Here is a 16349-nt window from a genome sequence, read left to right on the forward strand (position 1 = left end):
TAATGCATTACCTGTAGAGGCGAACGGAGGGTAATTACTTTATTCCCTTCAGTTGCATCAATCTGTACCAAGACTGAGTCAGAATGACGGGCATTGGGATTCCGTACATTATATAACCGCCGTCCGGATCTGGCAACAGGGACTTTTGCAACTTCTGTATATCCATGAGGAACTAAGGCAGAGCATAATTGAGAAGCATTCCAAATATCAATTTACCTTTATTCCTCTCAGACACAGTACTCATCAGCACCTTAAAATAATAACAAGAGAATTCTTCTTCATGACTAAAAATGATGACTACTAAAAACGCTTTCCTAAGATATAGAAACTAAGAAAGGAAACTAAAGAAACTAAAATAAAGAAAGGAAAGAAAACTAGTTATAAAAATTTTTGACCCAGGGGCACCAGCGTGCTCAGTGGGTTAAGGGTCTGACTTCAGCTCAAGTCATGATGTCACAGTTTCTGAGTTCAAGCCCCACATCAGGCTCTGTGGTGGCAGCTTACAGCCTGGAGCCTGCTTTAGATTCTGTGTCTTCCTTGCTCTCTGCCCCTCCCCTGCTCACGATCTGTCTCCCTCTCTTTCAAAAATGAATACAACTCTCTCTCCCTCCTCCGTTCCCTGGAGGAGGGAGAGAGAGTTGGGGAGAGAGAGGGATGCAGAACTTGAGAGACTACTGAAAGCTGAGAATGAACTGAGGGTTGGGGGGGAGGGGGTAGGGGGGAAGACAGGTGGTGGTGATGGTGGAGGGCACTTGAGGGGAAGAGCACTGGGTGTTGTATGGAAAACAATTTGACAATAAAATATTATGGAAAAAAAATGAATACAAAAAAACATTAAAAAAATTTAAAAATTTGTGACCCAAAACGAATTCTCTTGGAGCTCTAAATGTATTAATCAAGAAAAAGACCCTTAACTATGAGAACAAATTGATGGTTACCACAAGGGAGGTGGGTGGGGGGAGGGGTGAGTAGGTGATGGGGATTAAGGAAGGCACGTGTGATGAACAACAGGTGCTGTATTAAAGTGGTGAGTCACTATATTACATGCCAGGAACTAATATCACACTGTATGTTGACTAGAATTTAAATAAAAATTTTTTTAATTTATTAAAACACACAAAATCCTGCTTGTTCCTGATTCTTTCAGCTATTTAGCAATAATCACCTTTTCTTTCTAATCGTGATAATTACTGTCAAAATTTTATAACTTCTGAATATAGTTAATTTTCTTCTCCTCATTGTTCCCACATCCTTTTTGAAGCATACTACAGAGTATATTATTTAAGGGCACAGAAATAATCTAATTTTCTAAGGTAATTCTTAATCCAACTTAATTTTCTCAAGTTTAGAGGAAGAAAACAAGGCAAGAATTTATCAACTATTTGTTTCAAGCCTTTAGAAATGTTGCCTCCCAAGGTATCTGCAGCAATACCTTCATATTTTATCAAAAATAAGCCCCACACCTACAATCCCAAAGATAAATATAAAATAAATATAGCATACCAAAGGTTAGCGTGAAGAAGGAGCTTTCTTGACGGCTCAGCATAGACAATTTTCCTTGACGTGAAGGTTCCATGCCGGCATACTCCAATTCCAAACTCTGACCAGCATCAACATCATAAACTCCACTCTGCTCAAGGGAGCCTATTACTCTGAGATTGTGATTGGGCTGCACCTTAATGGGAATACCTAAAGCATTTTTTACTGTAAAAGGAGCCCTATCTTTTAAAGAGTAGTCAAAAGTAGAAGCAGTGCCTTCTGAAAAACCCTGCAAAGGAACGTAACATCGCAATGTAATTTTTGCAAGATGCAACTTTTTTCCAAAATTGCACATTTTTAAGAAATTAATTTTGATGACAAATATAAATAATCCATACATGCTTCATTTTAAAATCCCATTTGAATATTCCAAGCAAAAAACAAACATACTCTGGCTAAATTGTTGAAAACATTAAGGCAACTTTTGGATATGGTTATATTCATTGTATCTCCTGAAGAAATATGAACTGCTGTTTGTGGCTCAGGAATAAAAATAATATCATCTCCTGGAATTAAACTTTTATCCTGGACTGGATTTTTCTTTACCTAGGAGGATAAATAACATAACACATTTAAGTTATCAGGCATTTGATAACAAAATTTTAAAACTCTCAAAGAGTTCAATTCTCCTAAACTTTATATTGAGGCTAGTCAAAAGTCTCATTTTCAAAAACAACCAGTGCTTCGCTTCAAAGATAGAGCACAGATCGGCAGTCTTTCTTTCAGTGTGTCATCAGTGCACGGGGTAATGTTTAGAACCATGTCACAAAAGTACTCAAGGTCAGCTACAGTATTTGTTTCTTGTGCATTCCCCAGAGCAAGCTACTTCCCCAGTGTCGCCTGACTAATTGGTCCTTATGTGTTGAGGAGTCATCTGAGATGACCCCGAAGTCTCAACTGATCCTTCTTGGAGCTAACGGGGACTTCTTTCTACTTGTTACTGTTAACACCTATTAGTCACAGCTTTCACCGGCCATCACATTCCATCAGAGTATTTCTTCTAATAGAGCTCAAAGGCCATATAAAAAACTCTTTGTTAGCCTGTCTGTGCCAGAGACAGGTAGGTCAGCAATATTACTTCTACTTTAGTAAGAGGAATTTGGGACACAGGTTAAGTGATTTCTCACTTTTAAACAGCAATCAGCTGAGTCAATTTCTGTGCATTACACTTCAGGCCATACCAGAGACCTGTATTGTAATAATTTGTTAAGTGTATATAATTAATGTTCCTTTTAGTCTAGAAAAATGTGCTTTGATAACCAGGATTCTGAAATGCTCTCAAGAAATACCATAAAGAGAAAACATACAAAGAATTCATGAACTACAATTCAAGTTTTCTCAAATATTTTGGTCTCTTAAAATCACTGAAGATTTCAAAGAGTTCCATTTATGTGGATCATATTTATATGAACTCTAATAGAAACTAAACCTGAGAAAATTTTAAATATTCATTTAAAAATAACAATTATATGTTGAATAATATTTTAATGAAATATAACTATTAAAGTTATTTTTAATAGTAAAATGAGGGGTATTTACAAATCTCTTTACTGCCTGCTTCAAGACAAATGGATTCTCATTTTTGCTTCAGTATTCATTCTGGTGCAATATCACATAGTCTCTGGAAAATTCCACTGTATCTCATGAGAGAATGAGAATAAACATGATATATAATGTCTTCGTGTTACTACGAAAATAGTTCTGACCCCACAAACCCCCTGAAAGGAACTCCAGAATCCTAGACCACAAATCTTGAGAATCACAGAACTAAAATATATAAATGAATGTGCTTAGTGCCATCAAGATAAAGATATCTTATGCTTTCCTTACATTGAGTCTTAAGTTCCATTGTCTCTTCCCCTCCACTCTCTCAATCAGTGGCTCCCAAACAGCATGGGCTTCATTATAATAGTGAACCTGGAAAGACACAGATTGTATGTAATAACAGAGTCTTTCAACTTTAGCAACATATTTCTATAACCAATAGGAAAAAATATCACACAACTAATGTTACATGTCAAACATCATTTTAACATACCTCAAGACACAAAGAATATCTACAAAGAGGATGCATTTTCCTTTAGTCTCTTATTTCACTGCCATAAACAAATTACTTAGCAAAAAAAAGTCTTCAAAAAATAGTGATCAACTAAACAATATTGTACAAAGCATCAACAAGTTAAATGTGAGAATATATTATAACTTAACAAAAAGTCGTTAAAAATAGTGGCCAACTAAATAATACTGTACTATGCATCAACAAGTTGTTAAGTTATAATATATACATATACTCACATACACACACACACACACACACACACACACACACACACATTTGCTGTGGCCATGCACAAAAAAGAAAAGCTCACATCTTAATTCTGCAGGTGTACTTTTAAGAAGTTGGCTCTCAAAGTACGAAATGATGTAGTCATACCTCTAATGTCATGTCAGCAGTAGCAGTCAGTAGGGAAGTCCAATTTTTAACATTTCCTGAAAACTTAGACTCTGCCAGTAATAAAGGTACGGTTCGATGCCCAAGGCCACATTCTAAGGTAACTTGAACTGACTGTACAACAACAGCACAATTTTCCTCTACAGAGAGATGTTGAATGTCTTTGAAATTTTCTGTTATTTCTGTTGCCATGTCAACACCAAGAAACCAAGAGTTATAATCACTAACAGATTTGATGCCCCAAAGATTTTCTGTTTCCTTAGATGTATCTTTGGATTCATCTTCTTTTGTCTTTGGAGACATAGCAGCCATGATTGTCATCACAGTATTCAGAATTATGGGTGAGATCTTTATAAAAGAAAGCAGAAAAATGTTAAGAATAAATTATTTCTGAAGGAGAAGAATATATAACACAAAATGTTTTAAAAAATTAAAAATTTAAATATACCACATTCATACCTAAGGAAAACAAAAGAGTATACACAAAGTCATATGTCAAGTCAACTAACTTGTCGAGTCAACATGATTTCTGTCCAGGCTACAATGGAATTAAGTAGTTAATAATATGTTATTGTCAAGACCTAAAGTTAAACTAACCAATTTATAGTAAAACAGTGTTATGTGAAGAGAAAAACGTAGTATAAATGAATTTTTCATTTTTTAACCAGTTGCATTAATGAAACCAAAGAGTATGATCCTCATCAAAATATACATATGTGGCTTTCATTTGTCTTACTGAAACAAAAAGCCTAAGAATCACCATGGATACCCTTCCACTTATGCCAAGTTTTTCAAACTCTACTTCTTATTATTTTTGTATAGTAACTTTGCTCACCTCTTCATTCGTGGCCCTGCACCTTAGTTCTACACTGATGATGTCTTCTATGTCCAGTGCTGACTGGACCCTCACAGCCTACCCTCCACACTTCTAACAGTATTCTTTTCTTTTTCCTGAAACTCAAACCTGGCATGCCATTCCTATGCCTAAAATCTTCAATTGCCCCTAACTTTAAGGATACAGTTCAAATTTTTCTTTAGTTGAGGACACACAAGTCTCTGTGATGTGATGCCTCATGAATTAACTAGTCAGGGTTTCCCAAAGGGTGAGCAATAAATTAAGTGGATTCCTTAACTGTTCAGTTCTCACAACCTTACTTATGTAATATGCTAAAAAGATAGGATGATAACACCCAAGAAGGAAGCAGTATGAGCCTCTTCTGAAACTTACCTGTTCACCAAGTCTGTTCTTTGCCCTTGCCTTATTAATGTCACCTTTAATTAGTGCTCTGTCTTACAACTCCACCACACCATTCTCTCCAGCCATGTGGGATCACCCCTCTAAGTCCTTAAAAGGTTTTCCATACCTCTACTTTTGTGCATATTGTCGGTTCTGTCTCTCGATAGCCATCAGCCTCCCTCTGCATCTAACCTCCTTCAGATTTTCAAAACTCAGTTCAAATAGCCCCACTTAAAGGCAGTTTTCCCTGATGTCATGGTCTGATCAGAGGCCCCTTACCTGTGCTCCCAACAGCACCAGTACATGTCTCCAGTTCTGAAAGCTAGAATCACTGATTCACTTCTTTCTCTCACATGTATCAGTAGGTTCTTTGAATATATGGACATGTATCCCCAAAGCCTTGTATAGGACATTTTTCATACATAGTAAGAGCTCAAAAAATGTTTGCTGAATAAACAAATGTTTGCTGATACACCAAGAAAAGGAAAGACCATTCTCCCAGTACCTTAACCTGTTGTCTTAGACTAAGTGCCTGCAAATTCGAGAACTTTCCCCCTCCTTTACTATTTTAAGTTATTCAAAAAGGAAATCTGTTAATACAATCTAAAACTACTGAATATTTTAAAGTGCTGAGAGAAAACTGCACTGTTATTTATACAGTAACTCAAATGACATTAATTTGAGCCTTCATTTAGTCACCTCTGGCTATGGTGTAGTGAAGCTGCTATCAACCACCTAGCTCAAGGTTGTGTCCTCTGGACACACAGAAAAAGAGATTTGTTAAGTATCCTATATCTTTCATTTATAACCAATATGAGGTCATATTTAAACAATGCAAACACTATGGGAGAACAGAGATTGTTTTTCCAACACTTCAAATATAAGAGATTAATACAAAGCAAATCCAAACAACATTCCTAGCATACATCTGTCATTACAAAAATTTTAAAGCCAAATAAAACATTTAATTACATAATTATTAAATTCACATTATACCTCAAATAAAACCCTAAAATAACTTACTACAAATAAAGGTAACTTTTCTATCCCACCTTCCCTTTTCTTCCAACCCCAGCTCTGCTTTTCTCCAAACCTGATCTCCCCAACACACATCCAAGCAAACATAATAGATATCCCAATCATTTATAGATATTTAAAATACTTTTATAAAAAGATAGAAAAATATTTGCTTTGAAGAAAAATGTATTTTAATGGTATTTGGTACCTGTAAAGTGATACTGTTTGAGTATGTGATGTAATTAGCATAATGCTCTAGTTACAAGAGGGAGCAAAAGACGTTATTAGAAACATAAAGATTTTTACCCAAATAATATGAGAGGCACTGACCTTAATTATAAATTCTTCAACCATAATGCTTATATTTTGTTTTCCTGAAGCCCACATACATTTTTCCATAAATAAAGAACAGGGATGTAAGACCTAGTAACAAATAAGTAAAATACACATTTCCTTAGTCATAGATCTGTTATATATACATAAACATACAGATATGTATATATACATAATAATATACATATTATGTATATATTAAAAATATACATTATATATATAATACACCCTAGAATGCAGGTTACTTAGCTAGAGACCTTTTTTTAAAATGTTTATTTATTTATTTGAGAGAGAGAGAGATGGACAGAGAGAGAGACAGACAGACAGAGAGAGAGAGAGCACATGAGGATGAAGCATGAACAGAGGAGGGGCAGAGAGCGAGGGAGACAGAATCCCAAGAATGTTCCACAAAGACAGCAAAGAGCCCAAGTTGGGGCTTGAACTCACGAATTATGAGATCATGACCTGAGCTGAGACCAAGAGTTGGATGTTTACCAAACTAAGCCACCCACGGGCCCTTTAACTTGGGATCTTTAACTATAGCTTACACTAAAAGCAAAAGGCAAATAAAATTAGCTAAAAATATCTTATAAGGGCTCTTCTGAATTATGACAAATCTGCTTATATTGTCAAAGGACTTTAAGCAGTTCTGATCAATTCCTTTATGTCAAATTCTTAAGTAATGATGTACACTTACTAATACAAGTTTAAAATGTTTCCTTGCAGAACACCTGGGTGGCTCAGTTGATCAAGCATCTGACTCTTGATTTTAGCTCAGGTCATGATCTTGTGGTTCATGAGATCAAGCCCTCTGTAGGCTCTGCTCTGACAGTGTGGAGCCTTCTTGGTATTCTCTTTTCCTCTCTCTCTGTCCCTCCCCTGCTCATGCTCTCTCTCTTTCTCAAATTAAATAAATATTTAAAAAATAAAATGTCTCCTTTCACTAAAATATCTTTCAAGTGATACCCTTTGTAAAATATGCCTTTAGAATATTCATAAAAATGAGGTAAAGACTATGGCAAAGTCCTACATTCACAAAGAAGTACATGAGGAAATGAAATTGTTATTTCATTATAGTTATATGACAACTAAATTACTGGAAGTTGTTACTTTAAACAAAGAGTTCTGGGGTGCCTGGATGGCTCAGTCAGTTAAGTGCCCAACTTCAATTCAGGTCATAATCTCAACGTTCATGCATTCAAGCCCTGCATCGGGCTCTGTGCTGACAGCTCAGAGCCTGGAGCCTGCTTTAGATTCTGTGTCTCCCTCTCTCTGCCCCTCCCCTGCTTGTGCCCACCTGTGCATGCACTCTCTCTCTCTTTCTCCCTCTCTCCCTATCTCCTCTTCTCTCTCTCTCAAAAATAAATAAATAACATACAGAAAATAAAATAAACAAAGAGCTCTGTGGTAAGGTAGGTAAATGAACAGTTTCCATATGATGAATAAGAGGTCAGTCTTGAATGTCATATAAGGTGCTTATAAGAACAAATTTCAAATCTGCAAACCCAATGATTTATGTAAAACTATTAGGCTTATATTTACAAATATATTTACTTACATTACACATAAATGCGTATATGTATGATATATATATATATATACTTATATCATTAAAGAAAGAAATAAACTAACCTTACACCTGAACTGAATGGAGGAATTAGTATTGCACTACTTTCATTTAAAAAAAACTTAGGAAAGCTTTTCCTGGGGTGATTAATTATAAGCTTTCTGTGACATGCCAAAAGATGATCCACTCAAGAATGCTTCATGGTAAAGTCAGACTAAGCCTAGCATTGCATTTCTTTATGTGAGTCACTTGGTCATAAATATTTTTAATTTAAAATAACACTGCAAATGAATCATATAATATAATGAATCCTCTTTAAGGTAACATTCTCAATTTAACATTTAAAACTTATTGGTATGGTAATTAAGTTAATTAACTAACATCATATTTTCAACAATAACATGAACACTTAACTGAAATTAACTTTTTTTAATGTTTATTTTTGAGAGACAGAGAGACAGAGATGAGACTAGACACAAACAGGGGATGGGCAGAGAGAGGGAAACACAGAATCCGAAGCACACTCCAGGCTCTGAGCTGTCAGCAGAGAACTCATGAACACAAGATCATGACCTAAGGCAAAATCAGACACTAAACAGACTGAGCCACCCAGGTGCCCGTGAAGTTAATTTCTAACACAGCAAAACACAATCTCTTTTGGTCACATGACTCCAATGCGGATTTGTACTAAAATTTAAATACTGTTCAACAAAAGATAGTACAATGAAAAGAAAAAGAGTTTGAAGGTAGTTCCCAGTTCTATCACTAGCAGCATGGCTGGATCAGTTAACTTCTTCGGAACTCAACCGCATCTGTAAAACTTCAAGTCTGTAGTAAATAATCTCTGAAGTCTTACAGAGCTCTCACATTCTAGAATTCTATGAATCCATCATTTCTGCCAATCTCCAATAGAAGCTTAGAATATAAGGCAATTCTTACTGTAGTAATGTTTCTTCCTCTTTTTTCTCTGAGAAAAGGGCAAGCAAGGACTTTAAGATCTCTCACAGAAGCTTCCATCATCTGTTCAAGTTTGGATGTTGACATAGACAGGTTACACTGGAATGAGGCTGTGAGGGCAGGAGCATCGGCCTTTGTCAGACTGGCAACAAATACCACTTCTGGATCTGTGATCTTGGCCTTTAAAGTCATATTTGGTCTTACAGAGTCTTCTGAAAAACAAAAGTAGGAACCAAAAAAGTTGTAATAAAACGGTTCTTGCCACTTGAGTATGTGTTATCTAAAAGTTGCTAAGTTGTTTCTAATATCTTGCTATAAGGGATATGGCAGAATTAACAACAGGTGATTAATACTAATGATAAATTATTAACAGATACTGATTGTGCATGATAATGCAATGTGATCTCTGACTCATCATTTCCACTTTGACCCAGCAAGAATACTCTTGTTTTGAAGTAAGTTGCTTTTGTCTTGAATTAAGGTGTATGCACATATGAACACAGAATGTGTATTATTTACACTGCAGGGAAAGGTGAGAAAAACAGGAGAGGGGAATATCAGAAGAGGATGAGAGACTCTGGAAGTTGACTCTGACTTTACTATAAAATACACAGTCAGTGTCCTACAATCTATAGGATAAATATATTAAATATATATATGAATATAGAGATATCATACATGATCACTGCTTAGGAAAAGTAAACAAAACGATAAAATTCTGACCTTGCCAGTAAATGGCCTTTTCCAGTCTTGCTGAGTTTTATACTAGAAAGATAAATGCCTGACCTTAGACAATTATAATTTAAGAAGAAAATCACTGATCTACTTAGGAATGCTGGAACAAACAATTTATAGAGCAGGGAAGTGACTTCAGGGTACATCTAGACCAAACACTTGCAAACGCTCTACTAAATTTAAGGTGTTTATGGTGATGTCCAGGAGCTTCATGCTGGGAGCTCCGATACCACCTTCTGGCTCTCTCTGTTCAATTGTTCTTCATTGTGATATAATTCTTCCATATATTTTCTCTGATTACAAGATTTCCCTTCTAGAAAAGAATCTTCCAAACAAAGACCCAGATTCACTCCTCTGTTTTTGGGTAAGTAAAGAAATGTTAATGGCAGAGTGAGAACCAGAGCAGGGGCTGCCTAGCCCCTAATCCAATATATATTTCTACTCTACCTCTCTTAAAAATTTACGCTTACTAAAATTTTTCCACAGCATGTATTTAAATTGGAAAGAGCAATTTTCCTTTCTTAAATTGTCCATTCATCTTTTTTCTTGTCTGTAATCTTTGTTAAAATATACAACAAGTTGTCATCTACAACTGATAAATTCTGCTAACCTTTCTCCATCTTGATTTTTGCTGTGGCCGTCTGTCGGAGTGGAATCTGTGCTTCCTTTGCCATATTTTCTGGATTCTCAGACACAGCTTTGATAAAGAAATCTGCCACAGTCATCAGAAACTCCACACTGGCACATACATACAGCTTGTCAAGAACAGCATCAATGTGAGTTCCATTTTTGCTTTGTTGGTAATTTATATCAATCATAGAACTGTTGTCATCTTGATCATTCCTTTTATCAATCATTCTAAAAAAGATATACAATATTTTATTCTTGGAAAAATTACTTAAAAGATGAAAATTTTCCTATACACCTTAATAATCTTTCTTTCACCTTTGAGTTCTTAATCTGAATAGAAAACTGGTCAATGTTAACTGGGATCTAATTAGCTAATTAGCAACTAAGACATAGACTCCTAATCTCCACAGCAAGTTTCATGTTATTAAGCAATTACAGATTATTTTATAATTATAATGCAGTAGCAGAAAAAGAAATGAATGACTACTGAAAGGAATGAACAAAACCCATTAATGTGGTCCCACAAAATTTAAAAGCTAACCTCTTTACATTAATTTACAAAATAAAACCTCCCTGAAAGAATTTATCTCCAAAGATCAGCCTATACAATCTGAGTACAAAAGTGTTCAATCCAATTCAAATCAGCCCGTGTTTATCAAGTGTCTACAGCGAGAGCTGCCACAGATCCTCGCACGTGCTGGGAAGAGCAGGTTACCAAACAGACATGGCCTTACCCTTGCCTACATAGCAGTGCACAGCTCCCCCAAATCTGCAAACGAGAAAAGCTGGTCACATGATAATACTCTTTCCTCTACCCCAAACATGAAATTTGCAAACTAGGAAAGCTGGTTGAATTACAGCACTCTTTCCTCATTTATTTATCTCTAGGAAAAACAAAGGGCTCAGAAGTATCCAGTGTGTATTCGATGGAGTCTCTGGTTAGGGAGCAGCATAGTTTTTCTACAAAGAACATCAAGGACAAAAATAATATGCCTCAATATTTGAGGAAGGAATAAAAATATAATTAGAATATTAAAGTTACATTATTTCCCACTTTACATAAGGCTAATATAAGCTAATGTTTCACTACTGGGTTAATAATGTGAAAATGCTAGGGATTACATTTCTAGTAAAACTTGGAAAGACATTTTAGAACATTGGTTTAAAATATACAGACAGCGACGCCTGGGTGGCTCAGTCGGTTAAGCGTCCGGCTTCAGCTCAGGTCATGGTCTCACGGTCTGTGGGTTCGAGCCCCGCGTCAGGCTCTGTGCTGCAGCTAGCTCAGATCCTGGAGCCTGTCTTCAGATTCTGTGTCTCCCTCTCTCTCTGACCCTCCCCTGCTTGCATTGTCTCTTTCTCTCTCTCTCAAAAATAAAATTTAAAAAACATTTAAAAAATTAAAAATATATACAGACAAAATAAATAAGACAAAGAAAAGATCAAAAACTTTCACACTTTAAAAAAAAGAAAGATTCTGCCTCCTGGGGACAATTTAGAAAATATATTACCAACAGACCACTCTATGTGAATTTTATCACTAAAATTCTTACATTCTCTTAGTTCCTGCTTTTAAGGCAGACAGTACTCCATTTTATTATTAAATTTCCCTTTAATTCAAATTTCAAAGGAACTGAATCTGATATTAGCACTACTTACTGATGTTTTTCAAATAGAGGTATGACCAAAGGTTTTTTTGATAATCCCAGACTAGTAACCAACGTCAGTTATAGTTAGCCTTAAATAATGCAGAGCAAGTTCAGAGATGACAAACCTTGATGTTGCTCTCTCAATGCCTTCTCTGAGATCATCAAGGGTGCACGTCTTAAGTTTAAGGCTAACATTCATTGAGCCATCCTTAAACATCTTCCCTACAGAGGCCATAAGATGCAGTCTGAGTTCACCAAGCCGGAAACTGTCATTGTGAAATGAAAGTTTGGATTCCTGTGGTGTATTTTCAAGCAAAAAAATCAATTATCTTTAAATATTATGTAATTACTTTTTTTTTTCCATAATATTTTATTGTCAAATTGTTTTCCATACAACACCCAGTGCTCTTCCCCTTAAGTGCCCTCCACCATCACCACCACCTCTTTTCCCCCCTCCTCCTTCCCTCTCAACCCTCAGTTCATTCTCAGCATTCAACAGTCTCTCAAGTTTTGCATCCCTCTCTCTCCCTCCTCCGCTCCCCCTGGTTCTCCATTAGGTCTCTCTTGTTTTCCTGCTAGACCTATGAGTGCAAACATATGGTTTCTGTAATTACTTTTAAACACATTTCTTAACTCAGAGACCAAAGGCAAACTGATAAAACAAAATGTAAAAGCATGGGTATTAAAACACAAGAATAAAACAGAATAATACATACATGTGCTTGTAAGTGTATACATACATAACAAAAAATACATATGTGTGTTGATATTCAACAATTATTAATATATAATAATTTATCTCACAATTTAATGTGAATAAAAGTAATCAGGAAATGTTTTTGTCAATCAAATAATTATTTAATGAGATCTTCTATACAAAAAAAAACACTATGAAAGGAACTATGGGGTTTATGAGAAAGGATAAAACATAGTAGGTGATCTTAGCGAGCTTATACCCTAATATATATAGAAAATAGAAACATATTATAAGCAACATCATAAGGAGAAGCTGTAGATTGTAAATGAGCAAAGACTGACATGTAGACACTTATTTATTCATATTTAATCCTCCCATATTCCACAGAGAATATTAAGTAATTAGGTAAATAATAGAAATGGCAAAACTCAGAAGGTCAAAGAGACCACTGTGGGCAGAGAAAAATTCAGGAAGAAGATGATAACTCAACAGAGCCTTAGAGACTAAGTGGGATCAGACAGAGTAAGAGGAAGAAGACATTCTAGATGTGGAAAAAACATGAGTAAACAGTTCAAAGATGCTTTAAGGGCACAAGGTACTCGCTGTTTAAGCTTGAATATTTCAATTAAAAAATGGTAGCGAATGAGGGCTGGGAAGAAATATAGGGGCCTAATGAGGTCCCACTTCACAAACTAAAGATTTAAACTTTCATTTACAGGTAAAAGGATCTCAATCTTTAATTGTAACACATCCTGCAAATTCTAAAGGTATGCCCAGACTTTAAAAATACAACCATTCCACAAAAAGAAGGAAAAAAGAAAGCCCCAACTTTCTTTAGGAAAAAATCTCTTTAGGAAAGTAAAGAACATCAGTTCTAATTGCTCACTACAGACAAAGGCACTGATATGAGATGGCACTCTGGTTATGACTCTACATCTGTCACTCAAGACATTACATTGTGTACATATGGGTCAGACATTATTGACATTATTACTGGCAACTTTGGAATGTAACTTTTAAGAATGTAAATAATCCACAAATTTCTGGTCTGTAACTATTAATAAAAATGACCTGTGATATACCTACTGATTACAATATACTAGTACAGTTACTAATGTAAATAATTTGGAGTCACTAAACTTATTTTAATAAGGTAAAATTCAGACAACCTAATAGTGAATGTTTTTTAGTAGAGTATTAAGTTATAAATGTCTATATCAGATTCATTTAGGAAAGTAAACTTGTACTAATGTCTAATATGGATGAAAGGAAAAAGAGCAATATACAAGGAAGCCATTACAGTAAGGGTAAGCTAAGAAGTTTCAAATAAAGTAGCAATGAGAAGTATCAGGAAAGAACAAAGAAAAAAATGACAATACTCAGTGTCTAATGAATAATGATCAAGAGAGGAGAATCTAAAAGAAGATACCAACAATCTAAGGCTGAGGCACCAGCAGAGTGATGGTACCTTAGTGAAATGAAGATTACATTTAACTGTTCATTTCCATATGGTCATGTTTTTTATTTTTTCATTAACATTAAACATTATAAATGCTCAAGAGCAATATGAATAACTTTTAGAAAACAATATGAAACATAAGATAACATGAGTGGACAGTAACAACAGACAAAATCAATGCACATTATGGGTATAATCCTATGATGTATTATGAGCATTACATGTCATAATTGATATAACAAATGTATTTACTGAAGATACTATCTACATAATTACAAATTGCTTTCTAAAATACCACTAGTATATTAATTAGTTCAAACATGGCACTTGATCAGTATTCTTAATACCTATTACATATAAAATTTATTCAAAGAAACATAATTAATGCTTATATATCCTGGATAATCATGAATTTTAAAAGAATCCTCCAAGGTTCCAAAGCCACTACTAAATTATTCTCCTTAGATAGCTATATATGTATATGTACATATAAATGTATAAATAAATATATATGTATACATATCCAGCTATGTAATATATAATTAATTACTCATATATAAAATTCCTCTACTAGAGATGGATCTAAGTAGTTCAGTGCTAATGTTACTGAAATAAGTAAAAATTTTTCCTTAGCTGAGTAAGATCAGAAATACTAACAAAGTGAAGACAGAGCAAGACCAATGTATATTCTGTAGGCCAAATAAGAGTTTAATAGACATATTAATTTTTTAATAGTCAAATGAAAAAGTGCCAATGTTTTAAAATTAAATATCAACAGCTGAAGATTTATTTCTAAATAAACTTACTACATACCTGGTTTATATCATTGTTATAAAGGACAATGGAAAGAGATTCAAAGTGAAAGTCAAATTGGAGAGTGACATTTTGGTCCACAGAAAGCTTTAAGTCTGTTGTATCTTGTTCTGATGGTTCAAACATAAATATGAAAATTAAAAAGCTTTAAGTACATTATTTTATACTTATTTAAAAAGCTAAGATAATAATCTTTATTCTAAATATGTATCATACTTTCTAGGATTCTTTAAGTCATATTATGAGACAATTAATTAAAATAGCAATGATTTATTCTATATATATTTAGTAAAGGGTAAAATGACAGAGGAGACCATCTACATTTTAAAAGAAGCAATAAAAAAGAAGGAGTCTTGGAGAGTATCAAGACACCTTTTTTTAAGAAGCCCCCCAGAGCAGGACTGCTCATCATAGAGTAGTTTACAATTATCAAAGCATGTAACCTAAATGGTTACAAGCCAATGTCAAGAGATTATGAAATTAGAAGCAGAGAAGAATAAAATACTTTGTCCTAGAGCAGACTAGCCAGTAACAGATCCTCTGCTAGCACACTGTAATTCTCACTATCTTTAATTACCAATACCACTCAGCTCATTGCCTTTAAAGAACAGAATATAATTCAAGAGCAGAGACAAACAGAGCTCAAATAAAATATGGGCCAGGGAGCCTTTGGGATTTTAGGGTGAAAGAGATTTCAAGAAGTAATTTAGTCCTTCCCCCTCATCTTTAGGCAAAAACTTTTTAGACAGTAAGAATAGTTACTGCTTTCAATCATTCTTACAAACTGATTTGATCAATACTTTTGGAGATAGATTCCATCCTTTGATCATTTTTAGGGAATTGTTCTTAAAAAATACTTAAAGAGGAAACACGGCATAACTTTAACCATATGAAAGCTTCTCCACGTTGGAAAATGCTAGGGTTTTTTTTCCTTCACTTTTTCTGAAAGTAATTCATACTCCAATCTTCAACATCTTTGCTTTCATCTGAATTGAATGAATCTCAGCTTTCATCTGACTTCATAAGTTTTCCCAAGGACCACGTTAACCATATAGCCAGAGCCAGACACAAACAGACCACAGCTGAACATAATGAGCTCGTGGTTTAACCACATACAGCCTGCTGGCCATTATCCACCTGCACACGGTTCCTGACTAACCGTAACAATAGCCTGCCCACCTAGTGTTTGTCTGTCCTGTACTGCAGCACTTACAATCCACCTGAAACAAAAACCTTTTCTGCACACTACTCTAGTCATTTATTT

At 34.9% G+C, this 16349-nt stretch overlaps 1 protein-coding gene across 1 annotated transcript in view; it reads right to left on the minus strand.

The window, feature by feature from the left end:
• VPS13C (vacuolar protein sorting 13 homolog C) overlaps nucleotides 1-16349 on the minus strand; it is a 173026-nt gene that overhangs the window by 45912 nt on the left and 110765 nt on the right. Inside the window, exons 47-56 of the mRNA XM_029952250.1 lie at nucleotides 15086-15195; nucleotides 12242-12411; nucleotides 10448-10695; nucleotides 9085-9314; nucleotides 6576-6668; nucleotides 3974-4339; nucleotides 3370-3456; nucleotides 1930-2085; nucleotides 1504-1768; nucleotides 12-172 (exon numbers count right to left, since the gene is read on the minus strand). Of these exons, the coding sequence (XP_029808110.1) occupies nucleotides 12-172; nucleotides 1504-1768; nucleotides 1930-2085; nucleotides 3370-3456; nucleotides 3974-4339; nucleotides 6576-6668; nucleotides 9085-9314; nucleotides 10448-10695; nucleotides 12242-12411; nucleotides 15086-15195 (1886 nt within the window). The remainder of the gene's footprint in view (nucleotides 1-11; nucleotides 173-1503; nucleotides 1769-1929; nucleotides 2086-3369; nucleotides 3457-3973; nucleotides 4340-6575; nucleotides 6669-9084; nucleotides 9315-10447; nucleotides 10696-12241; nucleotides 12412-15085; nucleotides 15196-16349) is intronic.

This window comes from Suricata suricatta, chromosome 9 (assembly GCF_006229205.1).
Source record: "Suricata suricatta isolate VVHF042 chromosome 9, meerkat_22Aug2017_6uvM2_HiC, whole genome shotgun sequence".
Lineage (NCBI taxonomy): Eukaryota > Metazoa > Chordata > Mammalia > Carnivora > Herpestidae > Suricata > Suricata suricatta.